Source organism: Patella vulgata, chromosome 2 (genome assembly GCF_932274485.2).
Source record: "Patella vulgata chromosome 2, xgPatVulg1.2, whole genome shotgun sequence".
In the NCBI taxonomy this organism is placed as follows: Eukaryota; Metazoa; Mollusca; class Gastropoda; family Patellidae; genus Patella; species Patella vulgata.
In genome coordinates this window covers 3,914,549-3,929,753 of record NC_065880.2, presented here as the reverse complement: position 1 = coordinate 3,929,753, position 15,205 = coordinate 3,914,549, and the positions used below count along the sequence as shown (strand labels likewise).

The 15,205-nt window shown below is 37.7% G+C and overlaps 1 protein-coding gene across 4 annotated transcripts in view; it reads left to right on the top strand.

Moving 5' to 3' along the window:
- Window positions 1–6,929, top strand: part of LOC126811036 (beta-1,4-galactosyltransferase 1) — a 29,492-nt gene extending 22,563 nt beyond the window's left edge. For 2 of the 4 annotated variants that reach the window (XR_008786200.1, XM_050536513.2), the window contains 4 exons: window positions 397–519; window positions 3,481–3,585; window positions 4,449–4,587; window positions 5,979–6,929. Coding sequence is in view for 3 of the 4 variants with exons in the window: in XM_050536513.2 (XP_050392470.2) it covers window positions 397–519; window positions 3,481–3,585; window positions 4,449–4,587; window positions 5,979–6,023 (412 nt within the window). In the remaining variant the exon portion in view is untranslated. The remainder of the gene's footprint in view (window positions 1–396; window positions 520–3,480; window positions 3,586–4,448; window positions 4,588–5,978) is intronic. The other 2 variants (XM_050536512.2, XM_050536511.2) reach the window with 1 other exon arrangement.
- Window positions 6,930–15,205: the final 8,276 nt, after the last annotated feature.

The window sequence follows — 15,205 nt, the reverse complement described above, 5'->3', positions numbered from 1 at the left end:
ATGATTTGTGAACTCGGGCCTTGCCTATTGTAGGTTAAATCGTTTGTCGCCTATATAAGGTGTTATATAAACTATTAATTACACATCTATTCACATGAAAAGACTATAATCAACCCTCTAGAGAATCATATTTTAGATTTATAAATGGATTAAAAAAAAGAAAGAATAAAATGAATAGTAGAGACTTCGTCTCGTTTGTCCAGTACTGTTGATACGATAATGAACAATCTACGCTACATCTTTGCTCAGAATAATGTAATTTAAATGAAAGTTTGAATATATTCATTTTAAATTATCTATTTTTGAATTTATATAGCAAAAAACGACCAAGTCTTTATCTAAATCTTACCTAACGCCTTTTTTAGAATGCTAAAAGTTGTTTTTTTGTTCCACCAGATTACCGTACCCTGATTATTATGGTGGAGTTGTTGCTTATCCTAAGACTGTTATGGAGAAGACCAATGGATTCTCAAATCTTTACTTTGGTTGGGGTGGTGAAGATGATGATCTAGGATTCAGGTAAATCAGGTGCATGTGAAGGGGGGGGGGGTGAGGGTGGTAGGTGTGCAAATAGAGAGTGAAATTAGAATTGGGTTTTTAAAGGAAATGAAATGAAGTTTAATGTTCAACTGTACTGCTTCGACTCAGCTAATGAAGACGGACATACACTATATAGTGTGCTATGGGGGAAGTGTTATCTGAGTAGAGGCACTATGGCCTACTCTTATATCCAATTCCAGCTGCCTATTCAGCTGCATGCCAATATATACACGGGACCTCGGGGTTTTTTTTTCGTCCCATCCGAACGACTAGATGGGTTGGGTTGGGTGGGGGTGGAGGTACAAACAAAGAGTGAAATTAGAATTAAGCTTTTTAAAATTTGGTGTTATCCATGTTAACTTTGGTGCACAAGCTGTTAGGCTCTATACTTAGCCCAGGTGTGTGTGGCGTGGAGGGAATAGGGATGGCTGCAGGCAATCGACGAGATGGTCCCGGGCATCACCAGACCTTTACACGCCCATGGGTAAGACTGTCATCATTATCATATGTAATATATTCCTCATTGTTATGTTACTTGTTCTTGTAACAAAGACAATTCAATGCGGTCACTACGTCGCTGTTGGATCGCGCCATGATGGAATGTTGAAATGCAACATGTGAATTTTTTTAAATTAAGTTTGGCTTATCTTCAGATCCAGTTTCTAGCACCATTTGAATTCATATGTTTATTCCTGGAGACGTTACATTTAGACATACTTAATAATACAACATGCATGGTGGATATCATTTAAACATTAAACATTAAAGTAATTATATAGCACCTAAACACCAAATGAATGGTTCCAAAGGCGCATGTTTGATTAAGAGATCTACCAATTATCCAAAGTGTAATTGGAACAAATAATTTTTGAGTCTTTGTTTGAATATGTCAATTGATTCAGAGTTCTTCAGGTTGCTGTTAGGTGAGATTGAATTCCATAGTTTAGGTGAAGAGAATTGGAAGGATCGTCTACTCATTTGAAGGTTGAATTTTGGGATGACAAGAAGGTCTTTATCTTCTGAACGGAGAGACTGACAATAATGTGGCTTTGATATTAATTCTCTTATGTAATCTGGGGCTATACCGTGTAATGCTTTGTAAGTCACCAGGAGAATTTTGTATTCAATTCGGGCTCTGATTGGCAGCCAGTGGAGTTCACGCAAAACGGGAGTGGTGTGGTCTCGCTTCTTGGTGCCAGTGATGAGCCTTGCGGCAGCGTTTTGGACATGATTGAGCCTTTGGATTTGATGGTCAGGAATTCCGTATAATACTGAATTATGATAGTCAAGTTTAGATATTACAAGAGACGGGACAAGAGGTTATCCAAAGAGAGATATTGTTTAATTTTACTCAGTTGGTGTATTTTATAAAATGAAGATGATGATACAGCAGATACTTGAGGTTGAAATGACAGGTTTTTATCTAAGACTATTCCTATGTTCTTTACTTTAACAGATGGCTCAATCTTTTCACCACCAACTGTTATGTTGCAGTCTCTGATTTGTTGGAGCTTATGTCTAGTACCTGCGAACATCACCTCTGTTTTATCAGGATTAAGCTTAAGGAAGTGGAAGGTCATCCAGTTGTGGATTTCCTTTAAACAGCGCTTGATGTTTGTCATGGATGCCTGCTGTGTGCCGGGATGAAAGCTGATATATGGCTGAGTGTCATCGGCGAATAAGTGAATGTTTAATCCATACTTGAGTGCTATCTTGCTCAGAGGTTTGGTGAATATAATAAACAGTACATGGCCTAATACTGAACCTTGTGGTACTCCACAAAGCAGGGTCATGTCTGTTGAGTAACTACCGTTGATGAGCACTTTCTGCTTTCTGTTAGTTAAGTATGATTTAAACCAATTAAATACTGTTCCTCTTAAACCTATTTCGCTACAAAGTGTATTGAGGAGGTCAGCTGTGTCCAAGGTATCGAACGCTGCCGACGGGTCTAATAGTACAAGAACAACGGCTTTCTGTTTGTCAATCTCAACATAAACATCATTGACAATTTTGATGATTGCTGTTTCGGTGCTGTGGTGTGGCTTGTAAGCGCTTTGGTAAGCGTTGACTAGTCTGTTGACGAAGATGTAATCATTCAACTGGAGAAGCACACATTTTTCCAAGAGTTTTGACACATATCTTAAGTTGCTGACAGGCCTGTAGTTTTTGAGACAGTTACGATCCAGTGTTGCGTTTTTGATTAGTGGTGTTATTATAGCATGTTTAAGTTCTTCTGGGAATATACCAGTTTGAAGGGAAGAGTTAATGATGGCTAGCAGAGGTTGAATAAACACGTCGATATGGTTCTTTAGTAACTATGTAGGCAATGGATCTAAGTTACAAGATTTGGTTTTTGTTTTCTTGATGATGTTACGGAGTTGAGGTTCTGAATAGTTGGTGAAAGTGCAGAAAGTGGCAGAAGAAAAATCTTTGTAAGGCGAGGATGGTGCCGTACATGCTGTCTGAGTTGTTATTATATCTAATCGGATTTTCGATATTTTGTCGTGGACGTATTGTACAAAGGTCTCGGCAAGGGCCGCTGGTAAGTCATGCTCAGGTAGGATGTTTTTTGACTTTGCAGTGTTCAGAAGATCGTTAGCAGTTGAATAAAGTTTTTTCGGATTGGATTCACATTCGTTGATCTTATTATTGAAATAATTCACTTTTGCGTCTGCCACTAACTTCTTCACATTGCTTATTTCATATGTTTATATGTTTGAGTTCATATGTTTATTCCGGAGACATTACATTTAGTGGACCACGGTACTTGATAATACAACATTCATGGTGGATATCATTTTTGTTGTTGACCTTTGATCTCAAATTATTTTCTTTACGATACCTTTAGCTCCTGCGAGGGGATCGTCGGGTGTCAAATGCAAACGCTTTAGATCATAAAGTAGACCTGCTGGATATTTATGACTATTATTTGTTTTACAGATTGGCGGTGGTAGGGTTGAAGTGTGTACGTCCTGCCGCAGTTTATGGTAGATATGCCACCCCTGTTCACGGGAAGGATAAAGGCTGTCCATTGAACCCGGACAGGTATTTGGAGCTGAACAACTTTTATACACTTACTACTCCCAATCTTCTGGTTGGAAAATGAAATGAAAAGGGGTTTAACGTCCTATTGTTCTGGTCCGACTGGGCTAATGAAGACGGGCTTGCCTTGAAATGAAATGGGGTTTAACGTTAATTAATGATTTACGCATTCCATCTACAAGGTCAAGGTCAGCAGAAGGGGATGGTAGTCATATTTGCAGACCTTGAAAAACGCTAAATGAAATGAAATTAGGTTTAACATCCTACTGTTCTGCTCCGATTCGGCTAATGAAGACGGACATACACCATACAGTGTGCTATGAGGGAGATTGTGCCCGAACAGCGGCGCCACGGCTTACTATTATGTCGAATCCCAACTGTCAACAGATCTTTTACGTGCAAGCCAATGCGTACACGGGACCTCGGTTATTCGTACCACCCGAACGACTAGACAGCTGTCTTTATCAGTCCCTCCATCCTGCACCACTGACAAAGGGAAATCCCGATGAAAGTTCTCGACCAACATCGGGATCGAACCCGTAACCTCCAGGCTAGCGAGCTAGCGTCTTACTCACTTAGCCACCGTGCATACGTCATACGGTGTTTTTGTCCAGACAGCGACAGAGCGACCTACTCTTTTATCGAATTCTAACTGGCAATGGTTCGTTTACGCACACGCTAATGTGTAGGTATTTTTCGTCCCATCCGAACGACTATGGTTTGTTCCTTGCCAGGCCTTCTGTTCTGCACATCTATAAAGGGAAACCACGCTAACGCCAGGGATCGAACATGGGACCTACAGGCTAGCGAGACAACGTCCTACACTACGACCCAAAACAAAGACCCAAATCTGTAATATATTTCAGATTCACGCTTGTAAAGAATGCCAAGAGTCGTATATGGTACGATGGACTAAATAGTGTTGTATATACTGTAAGTAAAATAGAAAAGAAGAAAATATATACACACATGCATATAACAGTGGATCGTCAAAAACAAGAAGAGGTGGGTAAATTAATGATATAACCCTGGGTAGATCGTTTTAGCTATTTGATTGTGGAACATGGTAATTGGGAGTGGGGGGGGGCAGGGGGGGGGGGGGTGCAGGGGGGAGGGAATAGTGGTAAAAAAGACTGAAAAGTAATAACGGTTTAAACAAAGAGAGATTAAAATTAGGTATCTAAACCACGGATTCCCAACCTGGGATAAAATTAGCGATTTAAACCAAGGATTCCCAACTGGAACAAAATGAATCTTCCCAAGGCTTCCCGACATGGGTTGGATTAAAAGAGTGAACGAAGGTCCCGAACCTAGGGATAAAGTAGCGATCTAAGCCAAGGTTTCCTGTCCTATGGTTGATTTCGTCCAACTAGTAGGTAAATGGGAGGATTTTGGATTTGTGCATGTTTTTTGTTTAAAATTTAACATTTGAACCAGGAACAGGGGGCCCGATCTTTACTCATCTGGTGGTTCGTCTTGTTCTTGGGGATGACGCCCAATCTTTACTCATCTAATTGTCTTTCTGTTTCTTGGGAGTGACGATCTTCGAAATAAAATAAAACCAAGTACGAACAATCCAAACCATTAGACAAAATTCGAAGTACAGGCAAAACGGTATAGGCAAAATACCTAAGGCACCGCAAGTTCCAAAACCTTTCTACATGAAATATGGCATTGTTGTTCCATCATATTCGACCATCGAGTGACGGGCCTCGATTTTTGATATGACGTCACATTTCCAATATGGCTTGTTTCCTGGTCTATGGATATTATTGGTTATTATAAAATGAAATTACTGACACGGCGGGGAATGTTTACTTGTTGGGAGTTGCCATGAGAACGAAAAACTACACGCAACTTTAATACTGTAAATTAGATAAAGGGAGACTACTCGTTTAACTTTAATTCTGGAAACGGGATTTAAGTAAGGCTAGCAAAGACGGGTACGCAGTGTGCCATAAGGGAAATTATGCCCGGACATCGGTGCTACGGTCTACACTTATTTCGAATTGTAACACTCAAGTTTTCTTTTACGTACGCGCCAACGTGTACATGGGAACTCGGTTTATATTCCCATCCGAACTGTTATTTGCCAGACCCTGGGCCCTGCACCACTTCCAAGGGCGTACCATGTCAGGCCGTGCGTCGTGTACCCGTAACAAGTCAAGAGGGCACCATGACGTGTCATGCGCCCTACACCACTTACAAGAAAGTACCTTGCCAGGGCCCCTACTTCCCTAACAAGAGGGTACTATGCCCTGCATCGCTAACAAGGGGGCACCATGCCGGAAAATTCCGAGGAACAGAGACATACTGGTCAGTGACCTAACGCCTTACACACTGGGCCATTGCGGCCTTCAGTTTCAATTGTAAATATGTACTCTATATATCTTCAGAATGTGAAGTTAAAGAAAATAGAATTGGAAAAGAAGCAGCATTAGAAAAAGTCTCTCATTAATAAGCAGTAATGGTGTTCCCTAGAATATTGTAGTTTAGTTGTCGTTGGAATGATGTGTTTTAGTGTGTTTGGTTGTTGTCATCGTGTGGATGATTGTGTTCATGAACTCAGTGTTTCAAATAGCCTATGATCTCAAGAGCTCTGCGTTCTTATTGTAAACGGGTGTTCATGAACCCAGTGTTTCAGATAGCCTATGAACTCAAGAGCTCTGTGTTCTATTAAACGTGTCTTTTTTTAATAGGGTGTTCATGAACCCGATGTTTCAGATAGCCTATGATCTCAAGAGCTATGTGTCCCATCAAACGTGTCTTATTGTAATAGGGTGTTCATGAACCCAGTGTTTGAGATAGCCTATCAACTCAAGAGTTCCGTGTTCCATTAAACATGTCGTATTGTAATAGGGTAGAACCGACCAATGTAATTATTAATTTATTTATTATTTTTTTTATTGGCTTGTACAACCCAGAGCCCCGGTGGATCAGTTAGTAAGACGGCTGGTGTAAGTGTTACACGACAGCAAGTCAGGTTTGCAACTCTACTCTTTTCACAAGGTTATTTCTGACAACCCATCCTGTAATGGTGGTCATCAATTTGAAGATATTGAACACTTTGTTTTACATTGCTCCTTATATTCAGATGTCCAGAACAAAACACAATCTACTGTCTATCGTAACACTAGTGTCATATTGCACGGCATTGACGACACGGAGAGCTAACTGAATATTGACGGCAAGGAGAGCTAACTGTATATTGACGACACGGGGAGCTGACTGAATAGTTTTAAAACTGTCAACTCGTATTTCAAAATTATCAGAAGTCTCCAGCAGCAACGATAACGCCATAGTTCAAAATTTGAGCATACAAAATAAACAGTGTAATTATATTTCCACTTGTACATTTTTTGTTTATTTATAAAATGTAAATAAATGTATCTATGCCTATGTTTATATCTGACGGACATGATATAGGATATGTAGATTCCAAAATGTCTATTCAGATACAAATCCCTATTCAGATACAAATCCCTATGCAGATACAAATCCGAATAAAAGATTGTTAAGAATAATTAGTACATGTATAAGACTATCCTGGTGACCGGCTTCCCAATCGAAGATTGTAAGACTACATACGCTCTGAATCCTGGATCATATGGCGGGATTTAAGGGCCAAAACTAAATGTATGTTGAAAGTGTTATTATACATCATAGAAAATACCTAATACCTAAGATGCAAAATACATATGTCGTTATACTTATAATGATGAATACATAATACTGTTAAAGTAAAAGTCAAATGTCAAATTACAAATGTTTTTTGGAAAAAATCCACTAATGTGCACAACCTTTTCACATATACACTTCAACAAAGTAACTTTGCAAAATGTCATTTGTCTTTTGTCTTTTGCATCTTGAGTTCTTGAGGTCAACGGTCAACGGTCAAAGGTCATCGGGTTACATGTAAAATTGTTAAAATGAATGCTCCCAAGCAGGAAAGAGCGGGTATAGGCTGGACCTTCTTTTAGTATCTGGAGACTTGTCAGTGCAAGTCTGTTTAATCTAAACAAGGTGACGCCTATTATTAAAATTACCGTTAATCATTCTTACAAACGAAGTTTCTGGGACATTATATACCCATATATATTTCAATTCGGTTTTAATTGTAGACTAGCCAGTGTTAATGCACGTAGCCTATATAGTCATATTAATTATAAACTTCACACAAAATAGGCCTACATCTAGATTGAACATATTTAGAATAAATTTAATTTAATGTAAATGTATTTTTTGATAAATACCGAATGTGACTTGGGCTAACACAAGTTTAAATTAAATCAGGGTCACGCGTGCTGACAGTCAGAATGTATAATTGTATAGGCATATTTATGCGGCATCTTATTTTAGAACGAGGGGCCTGGCAAGGACAACTGTTTAGTCGTTTGGATGGTACGAAAACCCGAGGACCCGTGTATACATTGGCGTGTACGTAAAAGATCCCCTGGTAGTTGGAATTCGATATAAGAGTAGGCCACAGTGCCGCTGTCGGGGCAAAATTTCCCCCCATAGCACACTGTATGCCGTATGCCGGTCTTCATTAGAAGCAGAAATTTAGGACGTTAAATCCCATTTCATTTCACTTATTTTTTTTGCTGTCATATTTTTTGTTTAAATACCATTGCCATGGGCCTGTGTAAAGTCAGTAAATTACAGTTTCCTGGGGGAGTTATGATACGGTACTGGTGTTTCATATTTCGGATAACTTTCGTAAACTGCACTTGAGTAAATAAATAAATGAAATTAAATATTAAATCAGAATCCGATCTGTTCTCATTATTCACTGTAGTGGGCATAGGCAAGTATATGGGGTGGGATATGAAACGTTTTCCATCTATTGTTATATTAAATTTTTGATTGCTGGCAGACCAGTAACAACTTTAAAACATTGTTGAATGAACCATTTTAAAATTATTCATTGAAATTACTTTCTTAATTAAAGAACATTTTTTTTTTGCAATATGGGCTAATCATAATTACAGTATTATTATTATGATACCAAGATTTTGCGTGACTTTTTTCTCTAGTTACCCATGTCCTACAACCATTCACTAAATATCAATCATTTTAGAACAGATCCAATAACATCTACAATTGAAGAACTTATTGTGTACTTACCCGAAGTAGTAGACGTAGAAGAACAATCATTACATGTTATACTTATCTTTGACTCTGTAATATAATATGCATATACAAACTATATGGTATATAAGATATGGCAAGTTAATCATACACCAGGGTTACAGACGGCGATCTTTTTGCGAAATAGATTTAATTAACGTCCACTTCAATCGGGGTGATATTGTAGCAAAGCCACGCAATACTACAATACCTGGACGACCACTAGAATAACTAGCTATTGTGAGAGAGAGAGAGAGAAATGGGGTTTAACGTCCACTCAACACAAACTAGGTCATTTCGGGACTAACATATGGTTTAATTTTATTTACGTAATTCGCTTGCGCGTAGGGGTCTTTAGCAGTGGGAGGAAACCGGAGGACCCGGAGAAAACCCACGAGGTTGGACAGGCGACCCTACTCCTTGCCACGTACAACTAGCTATTGTAATATATTAATATAAGATAAATTATGTCAGTCTGACATAAAAGTTCTATTTATCTCAAACATAATTAGCAGGACGTTAAACACCATTTCATTTCATTCCATTAAAACGTAATTTGTTTACAACTTCGTGATTAGGACAGGATATTATGACATGGTATCTGTCACGATATTGGTTTGTGACCCACCTATATTTAAGACTAATTAGTTTACATATCCATATTTGGCTAATTCCCGACGTCATTGGGCGCAATTATCCAGTCACCTAATTAATATGAAATACCAGGGAATATAACAGAGGAAAATTTGTTTTGTCAAATCAGACGACCATTTGAGTTCTTAGGAGAAACCAGGTGTAATGTTTGCCAGACGTCTGACCACACTGGCAGGACTTAGTGGCGTGGGGTTGAGAGAATGGGATATATTTTCTCTTTGAGTTTTATGTAAATTTATGCTTATAAATTTTGTATCATGCTTGATATAAAATGTATATAAGACAAGTCCAAGATTACAGAGTTGCTGTTGTATCCACGCCAGTCAAATCTAGACGATTGGTATTTAAAGCATTAATAATAATACATAGTTGATAAATTGGCATCTGAAGACGGTATAACACAGTCGTTCATAAGGACAAAAACATTGACATTTCGTTCCTGTTAACAATTATTTACAATATCAAATCAAGGCCCTTTTGTGACTTTAGATTTCTTATTTTTAAACCAACGTCACCACACTGTTCAGCGGTTAATATTCGTAGGCCGCTACAATCACCGGGGGTGACATCGGTGCGGGGAAATTATCTAGCAATATTTACTTGTTTCCTGTTGAAAATTAAATTTTAGCGCATTTTTCTTAACAATAAAAAAATAAATAAAAGTTTTTGAAGTATATGTAAGTAAAAAATATTTCCTATTTAGTCTAAATGGGTACATAAAAAGCACCATTCTAACCAAATCAGGTTACTTTAGTTACGTAAACAATGCACGCGCCATCGTGCCAATGGTCGACGCCGCGTGATGTGACGTCACATGTAGAAGGCCCCTTCTCAGTCTCGCAGGTGTGATCTATAAACCCGCTGGTTTGGCTCCATATCTTTGCGATTAGGAGGCCCAGTAATTAGGTCGTATAAGACAACTTTGGGAACATCAAAGCAAGTGACATAGTTTCGATTACTTGAAAAGAAGTAGCATTGCATGTCTAGCCTACGCCCCCCTCCCCCCTCCCCCATCTAAAGACCTCTACGCGGAGGAGAATTATTGAAATAAAATTAAACAATATGATACCCCCCCCTCTCTCTCTCTCATACTCTCACTTGGTGTTGTTATTCGTAACCAAATATAATCTTCAACAGTTATGTTGTTAAGTACCACTTGGTAAATCCTGTCTCCAGAAATGGAAAATTCTTCAAAACCATAGAATATACCACCTTCATCTATACAACTTAATAAAGTCTGATTCCCTAAATAAATCTTCACGTTGTAACTTGATTCTTCTGTTAGATATATGTAAACACTTTCTACCTGTATTGGTCCAGGACTTGTTACATTACAACATCTAGTAATTGTTGTACCTGTAGTTTGTGTTTTACCAGAGTAATATAAATATCCCTTATATAGAATACTCACATCGTTGATGTTCATCATATTGTACATCAGAACAATTGTAAATAAAACACATATTGCTGTAATATGTGTTGACAGAAAACAAAACAAACAAATAACATTTAGCGTCTTGTCTTTATTGCAGTAAAGTATGGTGCATTGAAACCATTGTTGCGATATCTTGTTAAATGTATGATAGTATTAAAAATACCATTATCATGACTATAGTACAGAACAGTGAATTCAATATAATGCTTCAGTTTATATTTTTAATTGCAATTATTGTTAAATATACGACAGTATTAACAGAGCAGTATCAGGACATTGTATAGAAGACTTACCTGGAATACAAATTTATGGATAACGTATATAATCATAATCAGTATGAGGACTGTAAGGAGATGTGACAGTACAAGTTGGTTGATTTGAACAGTTTCTATAAACTGATAAACGTTCTGATTGGTTAACTGGTGTAAAACCTTCATTACGTCCTTGCCGTCTACAGCATGTTGCATTACATATTCCCATTTGATCTTGGCGGCATGTATATCCATGCCTTTTTCTGCCATATGCAATGCCAACAGGGAATTCGTCTACTGCTATAACCACACGATCTTTACAAGTTAGAGTATGATGTGAACATGGTGATGTTGGTTGTCTATAGCAACCATAAGTAACCAAACCATCAATAATAACAAACACTGCTGGAATACAAACAAATATAGTTATATCATTGCTGTAAATGAAATGGGGCTTAACGCCCTACTGTTCTGTACAGACTGGGATAATGAAGACTGACATACGCCATGTAATTTGCTATGAGAGACGTTTTGCTTGGACAGTGGCACTAGGACCTATACTTATATCGAATTCCAACTGTCAGGTCTTCTTTTTTGTGCAAGTCAATATGTACACGGAACCTCGGTTTTTCGCCCCAACCCAATCCGAGACACGACTATCCACTGTCCGTGGCCAGGTCCTCCATGCTGTACCACTGATAAGCAGGGACTCCCACGGATGTATAGTGAATTGCATATAAAATTAATAAATACTTGATCAAAATATACATGTTTCCAATACACACGCTTTCCAATACATACTTTTATTCCTGATACATTTGTACATAGATTTGGTGATTGTTCGTTCACAATATTTTAAACATTCAAGGTGAAATCCATACACCATACAAGTTAATATTGAAGGTGAAATCAATACACAATATCGTAGTTAATATGCAAGGGGAAATTAGTACACCATATAGAAGTTTATATTCAACTTTAGCTCTCCATACAATATACAAATTAACATTCCACATCAAATCAGCATACCAAATAGTAATTAATATTCAACCTGGAATCAGCAAACCATATATTAATTAATATTTAACGTAATATTCACACACAGTACAACAGTAAAAACTTCCAGGTGAAATCAACACACAATATTCTAGTTAATATTCAAACTTAAATTAGCACACCATATATTGGTTAATATTAATATTTGGTATTACCAGTTGCATATGAAATCAGAGACGATTTGAAAGCTAAGGCAGGACTTGCATAAATATTTTTTGTTTGACTACCTGTTGGCAGTCACGTGATATTTGTATACATTAAATATCCCAACTGCCATTCAATGCATAAATATGTTTTATGCCATGCATAATGTCAAATGTACAATAAAATTCTATGAGCTAGTATTTAATAATATTGTAATTTATCAATGGATTGAGTTGTACCCTTTCAACATCAGGGAGTAGTCTGCTGACTCGTTGACATGGAGAAATTCCGGCACGCTTACAACTTGCTTTCCAGATCCCGTCATTTCATCTGATATTTGTTTATTTCTTTGCAATGTCTATTTTCTGCCTTTTTCGCAGGTTTATCTTGTAGAATTTTGTTTTGTGTGTAGTTTGGTGCTCCTGCACTTACTATTAACCGTTGGAATTCCAAATAAAAGTTCTCTCATAATACAATGTATGGCATATGCCCAACTTCATTAGCCCAATTAGTGACATAATGAAGGACGTTAAACTCGGTCTTTTTTCATGTCATTAAATTTCACGAATCATACAAAGGAACGGAATGGTTATTGTAAATTGTAGTAAAAAGTAGGTATTTGCTCCATTCTGATTGGTCAAAAAGTGGTGTCGAATGGCCAATAAACCCCCTCAATTTTAGCAAGGCGAATAACAGCGTATAAATATTACTGTGTACTTTTTATTCTCAATGATCTTAATCACACATGCATGCTGACTTAATGTTACTTGATTAGGCGCAATAAACGGAAATTATGTCAAAATTGACAACACGTCAGATTGGAACGGTATATATAGCAATGTTAAGCTACACATAATTTTATATCACATATGTGATAGAGCTGGTTAAACACATTCCAAATATAATTTTAACACAGAGATCATTGCTACGATAGCTGAGTAGGACAAGTTTCCTGAATCGGAAGTGACGAAAGCCAACGGAAAACACGAGCCCTCTCTCTCTATATAACTGACTGATGTGACGAGTGATAACAGATATACGGGCGAATTTCTGCTCACTAATAATTCCCTCGAAGACCAAAAGTTGTTGTGTGAGACTGTGAGAGGATATCTGACAATTCATAAAAAGAATTGACTGCCACTAGATAAGTGAACACGAAAGAAAAACATAAAATCTCCGTGCATTACCATGTTTTTATAAGGTATAGTATGAATATAAACAAGGGAATGTACGGAATATTTCTATTTTTCTCGTGTTCGCTTATCTAATGATATACAATTACTTTATTGAATTGTCAGGTATCCTCTTACAGTCCCATATAACAACTTTTGGTCTTCGAAGGAATTATTAGTGAGCAGAAATTCGGCCGTGTATCTGTTATAACTCGTTACATCAGTCAGATATATAGAGAGATGACTCGTGTTTTCCTTTGGCGTTCGCCACTTCCGATTCGGGAAACCTGTATTACTCAGCTATCGTAGCAATGATCTCTGTGTTAGAATTATATTGGGAATGTGTTTAACCAGCTCTATCACATATGTGATAATGACTGGCACCAATATTGTCCTTTAACGGCAATAAACTAGATACATGTATGTTCAAAATTTTAGCCAACATAAGATTTTTTGAACAAGTGAGTTTTTAATTGTGCTTTGAAACTTGTAAGAGTTTTGCTGTCGCGAATATTTTGAGGTAAATTGTTCCACAGTTTTGGTGCAGCAGTACTAAAGCTTCTATCTCCGAACTGTTTTAATTTTGATGATGGAATACACAAAGTACGAGCTGGCTGGTATACAGTTAGTAGTTCTGAAAGTTATGGGGGTGTTGTGCCCTGTTGACATTGGTACGTTAAACATAGGCTCTTGAAGTCTATACGTGCACGAATCGGAAGCCAATGTAGGGATTTCAAGACAGGGATTATGTGTGATGACTTGTATGTTCTGCATATGATCCAGCTGTACATGTATTTTGTACATTTTGGAGTTTGTACAGTATGGCTCGAGTGTACTTGACAGGACAAGTGATTGAACTAATGATTTTATGGCATCCTTGGTGATGATGTTTCTAATACCGCTAATACGTCGCAGCTGGGAGCAACACCACAGATGATCAACCCGAGTCTTTAAGGTAAGCCATGAATCAAGGACCACATCAAGATCCTTAACCGTACTAGAAACTTGAATGGTATAATCTCCGATGGTTACACTTGTTTCAGATAGTTCCTGTAAATGTTTCTTTGTTCCAAACATGATTGCTTCTGTCTTATCATCATTTAATTTTAGTTTGTTTGCGGTCATCCAGGATTTTATATCTCAACAACATAAGGCGACGGTGTTAAGAACAGGGGTGATCTGATTTGTCTTGAAGGATGACACAAATTGTGTATCATCAGCGTATGAAAGGTGATCGATGACGTGTTGGGATATAATGTTAGCCACAAATAACGATTAGAGTAAAAATAACACTGGGCCTAGAACCGACCCTGGGGTACTCCACATTTAAGGATATCTGGGTCAGACTTAACATCATTTATTATAACATGCGGTTTTCAAGGTAGGGCATAAACCAAGTAAGTGCACTTACTCTTATCAGGAATTCATTTTTGCGGCGACTGGAAAGGATTTGATGATCCACAGTATCAAATGCTGCTGAAAGGTACAATAGAATTAGTGCCGTTACATAACCCCTATCCACAGAAGATCTGATGTCGTTTAAGACTCTTACAAGAGTAGTTTATGTGCTATGTGATGGACGGTAGGCTAACTGAAACTTATCCCAAAGATTGTTTATCGTTATGTATGATCGCAATCTATTGTTAACAGCTTTCTCGACAATTTTAGATAAGAAAGACAGATTTGACACAGGCACGAACTGCTCTTGCCTGAATAAGAACTAGCAAGCAAATTTGTTTCAAAGGTCTGCAAACAAAAACATAATGCTAAAAACTTTGCAA